This window comes from Micropterus dolomieu, linkage group LG03 (genome assembly GCF_021292245.1).
Source record: "Micropterus dolomieu isolate WLL.071019.BEF.003 ecotype Adirondacks linkage group LG03, ASM2129224v1, whole genome shotgun sequence".
Taxonomy (NCBI): Eukaryota; Metazoa; Chordata; class Actinopteri; order Centrarchiformes; family Centrarchidae; genus Micropterus; species Micropterus dolomieu.
The window spans coordinates 8606958-8621314 of NC_060152.1; the positions used below are offsets into that span (position 1 = coordinate 8606958).

Below are 14357 nucleotides of genomic sequence, written 5' to 3' on the forward strand. Positions count from 1 at the left end.
AAGGAGGGCCAGTGCTTCATAGAGCCACAGTGTGAGGGAAATGGCAAAAGCAGCGTGAAGTATCCTCGTGCTTCTTTCCACCTCTCTTCAGCTTTGGGTGAAATTACAATTCTGACTTTTTTATTGTTATTGCCTCATATCAGTGTTATTGCTTTCTTTCTGGAGTCAACGCAGCAGTTTCACAACTATAGGCTTCTTCAGATAAAGCTCTAGGCAGAAATCTAGTGCAGAGTCGGGCTGACTTATTCAAGTGAAATCATCCGCTGTTTGTGCACATCAGTTAAGCCATTTGATTGGTTTAGCGGCTGTCTGGGCATGGTCCTCTCAGGCTTGACCGCAACAGCACAGGTGGCTCTGGTGCTCTGATGGATCACCACCAGCACAAGACACGGGTCTGAAAGCGGGCTGGAAAGCATGCACTGAACAGCTAAGGGGTTTCTTTACACGGCTGCACGCCTTCTGTGCGTCTTTGGAGACTAAAAAAGTGCGCTATTAATTTGTGCATTCCAGCGGTGTGACTGAAGTGAGATAGGGCGTGATTGTTTTTGTGTTTAAAAAAATCGGGTGATCATAAAAGAAACTACAATCTTAAATCGGTGATTTTGCAAAAACAAAATGCATAAATGTGTGTCCTCTTCTTTAAAGTCCAATAACGCAGCAGAGCCGAGCGCTGCTTCTCGGCGGTCTCCTTTACCAAAATCCCCCAGAAATCTGCGCTTTTCCCCTCACTGATATCCTCGAAACGCCTCGTCCTATTGATGGATCAGAGGTGGACTGCTTCCATCTCGCATCAGGCAGCCAGATGCTTGAAGTCTCCCTGCTGTCACACCGGGAAGTACCGGAGAGATTTGAGGGTCAGGGCGCAAAAAATCTCCTTCTTCTTCTTCTTGCGTTCAAGAAGAGACGGTGGGAAATGTCTTTTGGAGACCTGTATATTCCTCCTGGAGATGCTGACCGGGTAGTCAAAACAAAGAGAAGCGGATCAGGGACACACACACACACAAATCAGTAACCTCCAGAAATTACATGGTGTGTCAGGATGCGGCGCTATTCAGTCTTTGGCATGGCTGAAGGCTGAGTGAGGGAGGTGCATGCAAGAGGAGGAGGAAGAGGGAGGGTGTGATGCATTGCAGCAGAGGGATGGAGAAAGAGGAGGAGGGAGAAGTATAGAGCCGTTGTTATGGCAACAGGGATTTTATGTGATGTTTTCATCCCTTCCAGAAACCCCCACGTGTTGGCAAAGAGAACAGGGATGTCACAGAAAAACTATCTGAGGAGAATGAAGTCAATAAAGAGAGACCTATTTTGCATTTAGCCGACTTGATAGCCTACATCAGAGTTAGACCTACAGCTCGCCTGTCTGCTTTTCAGCAGCAAACCCTATTTGTGTATCTTTAACAGGAGGCTCAGCAATTAGGGCTCACCACAGCTGGATTATGACGAAAACGGTTAGTGTGCTAGACTGAATATTATAAATGAGGTTATTGCCACACTTCATCACAGTTAGACATTAAGTTACATTACAGTAGTGAATGGGTCTTCCACTGTGATATTGTCCTGCGTTCTTATGTTGCATTATTCTATGGGCTATTATGTGGGGTTATGTAAATGTACAGTGACTGCTGTGTAGCCTCCCTGAGTATTGGTAAAATGACAATAAATGTAAACTGAACGTTAGGAGCAAACAGTGGCAGATCTGCCCCGCCTTGCATCACTATACCGTACCTGCAGGTTTTCGTAAAAACTATTAACAAAACTTCAACAAATCCCTGTGCATTCAGCGCAACTTGCAATTTTGAACAATAGTCACAAATATGTGCCAGCATCTCACGTTTGCCTAAATAATTACAGCAAATTACCGTTTTATTGTGGTTGAACATAAGGAAATTGTCTATGAACGATCACTTTGCCACCGCAAAACATACGCGGAGAATGGCAGGAATGCAGGACGTTAGACAAGACAAATTGACTGGGATTCAACACCATGTGTCCCAAAACAGGGTAAAAGAATCAAGGTAAGCTGGTTTGAATGTGCATGGAAATGGTTAGGGTTACACCCACGAAATCCTGGAGGGACTTTTTAATGGTTCAACTATAATTATAAAGTTAGAAATAGCACATCTACCTTTGCAGTTTTCACTAATTCCTACAATTTTATTGCAAAAAAAAAATGCCCCAAAACATTGCAACATTTAACACAATTTTCTTTAGAAAAGCTGCCTCAAAATCAGGTATTTTAGGCTGCAACAATCACAAAAAAGGCCCTCCAAATCCTGAAGGGACTGACTATAGGCTAGTATAAACAAATCACTCCACATTTGCTTTGTATCATTACATCATTTCTTGCAGGCAAAAATCAACACTTTGGCATAATATTGGTGATAGCCGACACAGGAAAGTATGGATCGCGTTAGCTGTAATGTAAGCTGTAAAGTAATGTGGAAAGCCATACAACTATTTTGCACTGTATGTTATCAGCAACTGCTCGGCGTTAGCCGGCAAATTAACCTTTATTTTTGTATTTCACCTTTATTTAACCAGAAAGAAAACTCATTGAGATTAAAAATCTCTTTTCCCAGAGCGTCCTGGCCAAGACAGGCAGCAGCACAATTAACAAGGTAGCAGACATTAAAACACATAACATAAACATAAAACATATAACAATTTATGATGGGAATACTTGGGGAGTTACAAGGTCATAAAATATCTACAATTTCATATATATTTACCACAAGTAATAAACTACAAGGATCGCCCCAGTAATCATTCATAACATCTACAGCCAGTGTGTACAGCCTCCATGTCACCTTATCTAATTTGAGCCAACTAAAGCATAACATATGTCACGTGCTTTGCAGTAATGTTAGTTTACCTGTCCAATAGGATAAAAGCCAACTCTGTGTCGGTTTTGTTGGTTTCAAAACAAAGACCTGATTCCTTCACACAAGAAGCAGAATAATGGCTGTTCCAAGCAACATGTGGCGTGTGGTTCATTTCTATGAGAGGTTACAGTCAATTATTAATAAGTGATTTCATTGAAAAAGAACATAGGCCTAAATGCCCTTTAATGAACCTATCTGACTCACTGGATGCTAAAAAATATATTGATATTGATTTTGCAACTTAGTCCATTATGCATTATGTCTATATACATTATGCTGTGTTACACATTGATTTATACTGTAACTGCTTACAGTAATCACAAGTCAGTGTCACTGTCAAGCTCATGTCCTTTGAGCTAACAGTTGTGCAATTCTGCTTCTGAATAATCTGATTCATCATTTGGAAGAAAAAAATAAATAAATTACATGTCTGTCCAGAGGCCTGTTGATTCATATCCATGTTTAATACAGTATCTTTTGTTAATATTTAACAAATTGTAAGGTACAGTATACATATACAGTATATTTCGACTGCTTTAGCTAATTTTACATTTACTGCTGACATTTAGTGGCTCTCTGGTGAATTTCAAAAGGGTTAGTCAACTTAAAACCAATTAATCCATAACTACACGGTGTCAGGGTTCTGATGAGTACACACAGAAGAGAGACCAAGACACTAATGCTGCATTCTAGGCAACTCAGAACTGGGAAATTTCCGACCTCCAACTAGAAAAACTATCCTGGAACGCCACCTGAAATCGGATTTCCTACTTGTGAACTCGGAGAAAATATATGTACCCCGACTTCACAAGTAGCAGCTGAATTACGTCACAAAAAACTGTCAGTGCCCATGGATGCACACATTGTAAATGGTAAACCATAAACTAAAAGGCAACAAAAAGTATATTTGCATGTATTTAAATTAAAATAATACATACAGTCATATAGTAAAACCTGTTCTGCATGTACACTGATGTAGAAATATGTTAGGCCTATTAGGTAGCTGGCTACAGTAAAGAATCTCATAAAGTCGCCTTCTCTGCATAAAAGTTATTGTTAAAAAGCCAAAACATTAGGAAGTATAACCTACAACATTGACTGACTTGAGGGTTACCAACTGATGTAGGGGTACACAGAACTAGTAAAGTAGGCCATTTCTGTCATTTGTTGCAGTTAAACTGACATCCTTTTAATTAACACCTAAAACACTGCTGAGGGTGCAACTGTGTGTACACTTTGTCACGGTCAGCCATGGTTTCACTTTCGGCGTCATGCACCACCATGCACCTGGAACCCTTTGAGGTTGGAAGACATGGCACAAGAGCAGAGATTCAGTCCCAGGGTTTAATCCAAAACATGGAAAAACAAAGCTTACAGATAGTGGTGGCTGACAAGATCCAACACAACTGTACACGTAACTCCAAAGCAAGCAGAACACCATTCAAACGACACACAACAATGACAGGACAGGGACTGAAGAGAAACACCAAATATATATACACAGGGGTTAACGAGCAGGGCGGGAGCAACACAGGTGACCGGTATCAGGACTAACAAGGCAGGCAGAGAGACAGAAGGGGAAAACAGCAGAGAGACTGGCTGGCAGGCAGATTACTGGAGGGGGAACAGACATAACACAAGTTGCTGAACACTAAACATGGACCATATCAAAGTAAGCAGTAACAGATCAGAATAATAAAAAACAACAAACTAATCCAGACACAAGCAGACAGATCCCAAATACACTAACAACAAGGAAGACAGACTGAAGCAAAGATAAAACAGAACTCAGATTAGACATGGGCAAAACGCAGAAGTACACAGACCAGGAGTGAACACTAAAGTACAGGACTAAGAACTAAGCCACCAAACTAGGAACTAAGATACGAGACAAGACAGATACTAAGTAACTTAAAGATGCAGATGAATAATCATAAAGGCTACACAGAGACTAAAGCAGAATGACCAAAACTGGCAGAGAACATAAATTGACATCTAGCAAACAGACAGACAACCTTCCATGTGTCAGACGTGACACATGGAAGGTTTCTCATTTACTTTCCTCATCATTTTAAACTGTCAGGTTTCAAACCCACTCTTCTTCTGCATTCTTTCTCAGTCGTTAAACCACATAAACAGCCAGGAAGGATCATTTACACACCCTCATACAACCACATGTAACATGACCACAGTTTCACAGACTTGCTCTATGAATCAGTCCACTGAGCGTGTGTGTGTGCTGATCTCTCGATTTGGCCATTTCATTATGCCAGTAGTGAGGATTACTTTGCAGATTGCATCCCTGTCCCCTCCCTGACAAATGCACCATTCCTGCGTGTGTGTGGGTGACCTTCCTGTCCTTAATTCCACCAGCATCCCTTTTCATCTTTTTAAATATATGGATTAACTGCAACAGAACAAGTGAGGATGAAAACAGAGACAGAAAACAAAATAAAGAGTAAAAGGGACAATAAACAAACAAACAAGAAAATAATTGATTACACTGCTGTATCTCTCATACAACGCATGTTGGCACAAATTCTCCAAAACAGAGGTGGACGGCACACAACAGAGTATATTGCTGATCAGATGCAGTGTCATATCGAGCAAGATAATCCAGAAATGGCTGCCAGAATTTATTAAGACTAATGTAAGATACTAGTGAGCTCAGTCTTAAACTGAGCTACAGTATCTGACTTCCAGTCTTAAAATTACTTTCTTTGTGATAACCATTCTGTACATAACAGAGAAAACCCAAAATAGTGCAATCTCTGTATCAGGTGCCATCCAGTAAGATAAACTTGTTCACTCATTCACAAATGTAAACTTATCTTCAGTGATTCTTATACAAAAATCATGTTTGATGCACTGATAGACGATGCATTTGACTTAAGAGGTCAATTGAGTCTATTTTAGCCACAGATTTTGCTTTTGAGATTTGCTCATTTGATTAATTGTTGTTTAGGTTTATGCTTTATGTTAAGCCAATGCCATGTGGGTTTATCTCTAGTTATCACATAAATGATTCACAAATGTTTAATATGTAAAAGAAAAAAAATGCTTGCCTCTTTTGTGCAACTAGCCTCAGTCATCGTTAGAAATAGAAAGCGTTGTGGAGGAACTAATGGTGAAGAAGAAGAACAGATTTCTGAGGAAGGAGGAAACTGAGGTTACAGATTTCTGATGAAGACATAAAAAAAAACAACATTCTAAAACAAAACATATGACTAGTATCAACATGGGTCTGTACAATCAACCAGAGAGCAGTAAGAATGCATAAATTAGAGAAATAACTTTGTTCTTTTTGATATGCATTTTAGATTGGTAGACAAATTATTGCAGAAGTTGTGGTTAGGCAAAGGAAACAATAGATGCAGATCATCCCTCTAAGTATTTGGAATAAGAAGTGATTTGCAATGATGTCTTAATAAACAGTATATTACAGAGACATACATTGTTTTGTGGTGTGCTTTAGTCACAGGGACCCTCCACTTTAAAATCAGAGTCATCAATGAGATTATTTTAATGCCTTTAACACATTTTGCCAAAATGTTTGACGTGCATGTTTCAATGCCAAAAACGTCATGATGTATTTGATGCTGTCATATCATCACTTGCTGCATCCCAATTCATTTCAGGGGCTGACACAGTTTACATGATTTACATTATATGCCCCAGTAGTGTTTCTGGAAAACAGTCCACACTTCATGTGATATATACACCAGTGACTGTTGAATCATTCAAAGGAAAGCACCTGGTAAATATGACGTAGTCCCGTGATATTTCCCAACTTTAAACGTTATTGACAGTTGAAAGTAGCATTGGCTCTGATGTGGGAGGCACATTTTAATCACAAGCCACCGTGCCTTGCTTTATCTTCATCCACCCACCATAGACTCCTAGTTAGACACAAAGAAAGAACAGATATTTCTTTGTTTAGGAAATCCAGAAGCTTACAGAACTGCCAAGATTGTGGATGGATTAATAATGCAGAACACAAGAAAATCATCCACCATCCATCCATCAGTGCTATCAATAAATTGTTGGGACGGCTTTGTTGCAGCCTGTGTTTAAATGTGCACCCCACATCAGATGTTCTGTGAGCCAATGATACTGCCACACTAGTTGTATCAACTGGTGTCGAAGCCTGGGGTCAAAGCAGGGCAACTTGCACGGGGAGTTAATAATGACTGCCAGGATGCATCATGAAACAACTGACCGGTTCAAAATGGATTTTGGGATTCTGAGAGCTGAATGTGTCCTATAAATGTGAGGGAAAGAGAGCAACATTTCTAACATGGGACAGCCTTGTGGAACCATTACAATGCCTTAGGACTTTGAAGGCTGCCGCCTCTGAATTCAGATGCAGGTAAATATTTGACAGTGGTTTAACTTGAATTGACTGCGGCTGGTCCCTTTGATCCTGAAAATGCATTGGAGAGACAAGTCTCTTTTCTCTGATGCCAGCATGGATTTTCATTGCCAAGTATCTCCGTTCCAGCCAGATGTTGACAAACTCAGCTTCTGCACATAGGCAGGGTAATTACGAGGCCCAGCAGGATGGTGATGGGCACCAGGAGGAGACCTATATACATGGCCCATGGTTCTGGAAACATCTCCACACCTGGCGTTGAGAAACACAAAACCACTGCTATTAAGTATAATCCTAAAATTAAATCACACATTGATGCAGTGTTGGATTAACTGAAATCCTTTCTTGTGTAGAAGCTAATTAAAATGAAAGGGGAAATGACCAAATTACAAAAAAAAACAAAGACAAAAGGCAAAGAAAATGCAGCCAACATTTTTCTTAAACAGCAATAGCAGCAGAAAGTGAGCGCTTGCTGCAGACTCACCAGAGGTAGTTGTGGGACATGTTACAGAAACATTTTTAGCATATCCATCTTCTTCTAGGGAGAAAACATTTACATATTGTGAGTCTTCACTTTAATGTTATCATATTGCATGATTTCTTGGTAATGAAGCATCTTAAACATAAAACTGCCTGCAGTTTTAAAATAACGCTCACTGATGTTTTCATGCTTCGACATTTTTAGCTGAAAGTCTTGAGGGAGAAAGGGAAGACAAGCTTTCTTGCAGATGTTAGTGGATATGTCCAGATGTTGGGAATAAATAACTGAAATTATGCTGGAACCACATATGTCAGAGTTAATGTGAAGATTGTGTTTGAGCCTGCAGGGCACGTATGACATAATTGGGTAAAGAGAGTGTTTTGTTTTATAATCTGCAGTACAGCTAAAGGATCATACTGTTTAGCTTGAACAGGCCCCCTTCACATATTCAAGGAATTTTATTTTGGTCTTAAGGCCTTGATTTCCTTTGGTAAAGGCATAAACTTCCATTGCAATGAAAACTGTAGACTAGAATAATTGATAAAAAAAATGACATACATTTTGACTCAAAAGAAAGGACTTAGTATTACAGATTATTACCAGATGGATGGTAGTGGAAGATGCTTTTCATTATCAGATTTTTGTTCAGGTGCAGCTGACACTCATATTTTCCAGCGCTCCTCAGAGAAACAGCCTCAGAGAGCGTGACGTAGGGCAGAGCTGTGACATTCTCTCCTAGAGCAGATTCAACAGTTTGGAGTTTGTATCCATCATGAAAAATGGACAAAACTAATCGAGGATCCTGGGTCACGTTTACTTCACACCAGAGCAGAGAGTCATTGTGACTGGTGAGGTTAAACATCATTGTGTCTGAAAAGAGATACAGACAGAAACACAGGATAAGAAAGAACACTCAAACACAAGGTTTGAAGGTTTTGTCTATTTTCCTAAAATTCTTCTCAGTCCTCTATTTTTTGTCACTGCAATTTCCAGCTACCATGGAGACATTTTTATTTTCATTCACACTGAAAACCTGGATATTAATAAAGATTTTTTATTTGCCTTAAGAAATTAGCTTAAGGCTAGAAATTGGACAAACTGTTCACATGTTCTGCAATAACCTTTTAAATACTTGTTTGCATGCAGGTTGTCAGCAATCAGAGACTGGCTTATTTTAATTGTATTAGTGATATATAAATAGTGCCTTTTCTGATTGCTGCAGTTAGAAAACAGGCTCGTCAAATAAAAGAGCACACCTTCTTTCTCTTTGTGCAAATTTATCTTGAATTTGCATTGTTCCGCTGTGAAAACAGACGTATTTGTTTATTTCAGTTTGAGATTTACTACACCTTTTGTTTGAATTATTTTACATACAATTATCCCTTATGCCCTCCTCAAATCTTGCACCCTCTGGACACCTTTGTGGTAAAAATGTACATGCATACATAAAATAATTTTACATCAATATTTCTTTCTGCTTTTTTTCATAATTCACTTCAAAAACTTCTACCCTGCTCAAAACTGCCAAACATTTAATGATTTTCACCCTTTAAATTCCAGTTTATTTACTTGAACTATTTCATTATTTATTACAAAAAGCACAAAAAAATCATTATTTTCCATAAAATAAATAGTAGGGGGATGGGGCTTTAGTGATAATTAGAGTATTGGATGTGTCAAAGAAAGACTGAATGATTATTCATAAATACAAGTGAGGGAGTATTTGACACTACATAAAAATACTAATGCAATCAAATCAATTTTGTTGGTAATATTTGACATATCCAAGACTCCAATTACCACCAAAGAACCATCCTCCTACTATTTCTTTTATGGAAAATAATTCACTTTTTTTGTATTAAATAATTAACAATTCAAGCAATTAAACTGTCACTGAAAGGGTTAAAATCATGAAAATCATTAAATGTTTTTTTAGAAGTAAGTCATTTATGAAAAAAAGCAAAATGCATAGATAGAGTACAAATGACATGTGACACGAGTAAAAGACACTGGAAAAAAAAGTCAGGTTATTGCAGAAAGCTGACTATAACCTGCAAATCCTCATCCCTGACTGGACTGCAAAGACTTAATTACACAAACTTTAATTGTATTTCCTTTAGAGTTGCCACATTCAATGCAGAAAAATAAGGGACACCTACCACAGTGGGGGCCACATATACATATATATATATATATCATATCATAACTTAAAACATGTTTTCAGGAAAGGATTAAGATTGATACCAATGGACATTATAATAAGCTATCTGCTATTGTATTCAGTGTGAACAGATGAACTCTCTATCACAGCTCAAAAGACTAGTGTTCATATTGTCATAGCTGAATACACAGCTATGACAGTGAAACCACCAAAAAATAGGATATGAACTGTATTTTATTAACTTATTAAATCAACATGTCCATAACTTATGAACTATAAATAGGCTAAAACAAATGCTTAGATACGATTTGATTGGAAAGACTTGTGTGCAGTATTGGAGCACGTAGGCCTACTTCCTTTTATAAATGTTTTCTTGTCACAACTTGTGCAGCACTGAGTAGCTGTTTGTCTTTCAAACTATGAACAGGAGAGTGATCAAGAGCTCACTCCTAGTGAGCTCCACAGAGCACCTGTTCTTGTTCTCACTTTGTTGGTATCCTTTCCACATAACCAGTGGATGCTGCGATGCTGATGTGGCTGCTGATGGACAGGATGAGAAATTGCAAATGAACTTAAGTAATTGTAAAGGGTGGTGTGAACACAGACATCTACAAACATTTCTAAATTTAATTCATCACCGTTTTTATGATTGGTGACTGACAGGCCACCGTGCACCACAAAGAACACTGGACGACCAATTATGCAGTTTGGCTTGATACTCATCAGGTAGGACATTTGATTTCTCCCACTCTTGTCGTCATCGGTTCTTCTGCATCCGCTTTCGTTTCAGAGGGGACGCGGGGGGGTGGGGGGTTAATCAAATCAACAATGGCCCCGAGTATTACCCAGTCAGGGGGAGAAAAGGACAAGTCCCTTATTGATTCAAAACGGGACGCGCTGTTTAGTTCTCAAATACGGGACGATTCCGTATTTTAAGGGAGGGGTAGCAACCCTAAATTTCCTTTAGTATTAAACCCAAGTAATGCTACTAACATTGTGATACAGATAGCCATGTAAATGTTATTTAAGAATAAATTCACTAAGACTTAGGCCTTAAAAAGAAGTAGCCTACTCAGATATTTTACTTAAGCAAAATTAATACCACACTATATGAAAATGTTTCTTAAGTAAAAGTACAAAGGTATTAAAATCACAAAGCACTTAAGTAGCCTACTCATTATCATTTTTCAACTCATTTCAGAATAATGTACATCACATTATTTGATTATTATTGATGTGTTAATAGCTTTAATGTTGCAGCTGGCAAAGGTTGGGCTAATTTTAATTTATTTGTATTTATTTTATGTATTACTTTACATAGGCCTACTGATGGATAGCTTGTGAATTTCCCCTGGGGTCCAATAAAGTCTCATTGATGTAATATTATCATAATTTATTTATGTATTTTGTATTGTTAATCTGAATCTGCAAAGATTCAAAGTAACTGAAGCTGTCAGATAAACATAGGGGAGTAAAAAGTACAGTTTTTACCTCTAGCAGTATAAAGTAGCATATAATAGAAAAACTTGAGTACAAGTACCTCATGATTTGTACTGCCCCTCAGATTTTCTTAATCATCCAGATAAACCAACCTTTGTCCTAATTGTCTGGACTTGAACCAAAAGCCTGAGATTACATGCAGATGTTCAGACTTTTAAAATATTCTCATGTCTTTCTCTCCCTTTGACGTATATTTCATTTGGTACCACCTTTACAGCAATAAACTGGAAACGAATAATCAAAAATCTTGTATTTACCATGAACCAACAGGAAAGTTCCATTTCCTATCTTCCTGAAACTTTTAGCCCTCTGTGTGGTCATGGAGAGTTTGCAGAGGTATTTCCCGCTGTCGGCCCAATGGACATTCTTGAGGTGTATGGACTTGTTTGAAGAGTTTGCATTGTTGTCCAGAAGGTCTACACGTCCCTCATATCTCCCAGAGGGGAACCACACTTTGGTTCTCACAGGGCCCTGTGTTACGTACACCCAATACAGAACCGGTAAGGTCACCATTTTCTCACTGTGGGATATGTTGAGCTGGCACGGCATCATGACATCATCACCCAGAGCAGTGGTAAGCACTGGAGGCTGGTGGACTGTGACCAGACAGCAAGTACCTGAAAAACAGCCATCAAAGTAAAACAATATCAGGAAGTTGGTTAACCGTAATAATCTCAGTGTCTCACAGTAATGCTCAACCTCCACATGGGTGGTTCTATTAAAATCGTGTTAGGATGCTTGTGAATATAGCCACAGGCAGCAACTGACAGGGTTGAAGCAATATGAGTTTATGGTTTTTATCTGGGAATTTGACCAACCAATTTTCAGCTTAATAAAGAACACAATTTTGAATTTATGATCATATGATTGCTGCAGTTCCACTTTTATTCTACACTTCAGACAGCTGGAAAATACTGATCCATCTATTGAGCACGTTAAATTCACAGGTAGGTCAAGCCATGCCCCAAAACAACAGACAGGAGAAGTATATGGATATAAAACCTATGACTTCTGAGGGGATGTTTTATAGACTGAAGTTTGGGGTCATGCCAACTTTGCAGTCACTGGACCCAAAAAATAAACATCCAAATCTACACAAAGAGATTTACCGCTCAGGTGGAACAAGAAACTGCATGTTGCCAAACTTTTGTTCAGACTTAATATTTAAAGGAAATAGTTGGGCTTGAAATTTTCCTAGCAGCATCAGTACAATTTTGTTTTTGTATTAAGCATCTAGTAGGAGGATATGTGTCTTTATCCACTGTATGTTGGCTTCAGCAGTCAGTTGTTGAGGTTCCCATTCCCCTAAACACAACAGCCAAGGATTTACCAAAAACCTGTCAAGTAAAAGTTGCCACAAATTCTTTACATTGTTTTATTATGTTAGCCAAGAGTTGCTGCACGATCTTCAAAGGGTATAAGTAATCGAGGATAAAATAATGATACAGAGAGAATGTGAAGGCCTGATGCTCAGTCAGTTTCACACCCAGCGATTATTATAAAATCTGAGGCAGGTTAAGGCACAAACCACATAACTGCAACAACATCCTTTAATCACTTCAGGCTGGTGATCTTTGTTGCATACCTCTCTCTCTTTCTCTCTTGTCACCTGTCTTCCCTTACACTGTCTCTTAAGAGACAAAATATTAAAAAATATTTTGTCTCTGTCCACTAACATCAAGTTAAGTTGGTTGGTTCTCTCTGCCTAGTTTTGTCATGGAACTAAAACAAATTGAGCAACTAAGAATCAGACAACAATTGTTAGAGACAATTCTTCATCTAACTTGAAGCTTGTTGTTGTTGTTACTGAAAAATACACCAATACAGGATTTGTGCATACACCACAATACCACTGCTAAGAAGGAAAATAGCATCAACTGTCTCTCCTCATTTGAGAAATAATTTGGAATTGCCTGCAAATGAGCCTACAGAACATTTACGATTCAAAAAAGGATCCCTTTTACAAACACACACATTTTTATCTGCAAGTCAAAAATCTTTATATACTGTACCTGAAACCATAAAGTAGAAAAACATCCATTGCCTGTCAGACAAAATTATCTTCAACATGTCTCGGGACAAAAGAAGACGTTACCTCCTTTGAGTGCAACAGATGAAGCACACGCAGGTCTAATGTATTGTCGTTTTGGCTCAAAAGTGAAAGCACAGTAACAGGATGTGGTACTTTTTGTTCTTTTAATGAATAAAGGAGAACAAGGACTTGTTTTCGGATGTGCGAACAATTTCCATTTAAGTTCCAGTTATTCACACATTCTGGAGCTTTCGACTGAATCACAGTCTTCATCAGCAGGCTCAATTTTCAGGACACTGCAGGTACTCCATAATTCTGAGCATTTTTGGGACAACTCGTTCGTTTTGGCTTAAAAATTGAGCTTGACAGTCCAGTCTTGATCTTGGAAACAGTGATCGACAAAACAATCTCCACTCAAGATCCACTTACTTGCTGGTTCTAAAGATTCTGACTGTTTCGCAAGCAAGTTATTTGAGATTGTTTTATTGTTTCAAAGAAGCGGTATGTAACGGTAGTAACTGTTATGCTCAACTCTTGGGACAATGTGAACAACAAGCTCTGAAAAATGTATCTGCTGTTGAAGACCATGTGATCAGAAGCTGCAGTACAAGCGAGTAAGTGGACCTTACTTGTGTCTGCTGCTGTTTTAAGGTCAAGAAAGAACTTTCAATTTCATCTAGAATAACAATTCACATGCAGAGTTCTTTTCTTCATGCAGGCTTCACTTTACCTTGTTTTTCAACTGAGGCGACCGACCATGATGTAATGATGCCTTTTAAACAAACCACGATCCTCCCACGTAAGGATTGACAGGCCAATGAATTGCTGATACACATGACCCACTTTTTCCATGTGCGCTCCCACACACGGGAAAGGTTATAGTTCTAATCCAGTCGTCGATCTTTAATATTAATCAACTGTTTAACAGT

At 38.6% G+C, this 14357-nt stretch overlaps 1 protein-coding gene across 1 annotated transcript; it reads right to left on the reverse strand.

Moving 5' to 3' along the window:
* Positions 1-5373: 5373 nt before the first annotated feature.
* Positions 5374-13542, reverse strand: LOC123968587. Its single transcript, XM_046045446.1, has 5 exons — positions 13409-13542; positions 11654-12013; positions 8336-8605; positions 7739-7792; positions 5374-7506 (listed from the first exon to the last, which is right to left on the reverse strand). Exons 1-5 carry the CDS (start codon positions 13464-13466, stop codon positions 7400-7402), a joined length of 849 nt encoding a protein of 282 aa, XP_045901402.1. The 5' UTR covers positions 13467-13542; the 3' UTR covers positions 5374-7399.
* Between the last annotated feature and the right edge of the window lie 815 nt (positions 13543-14357).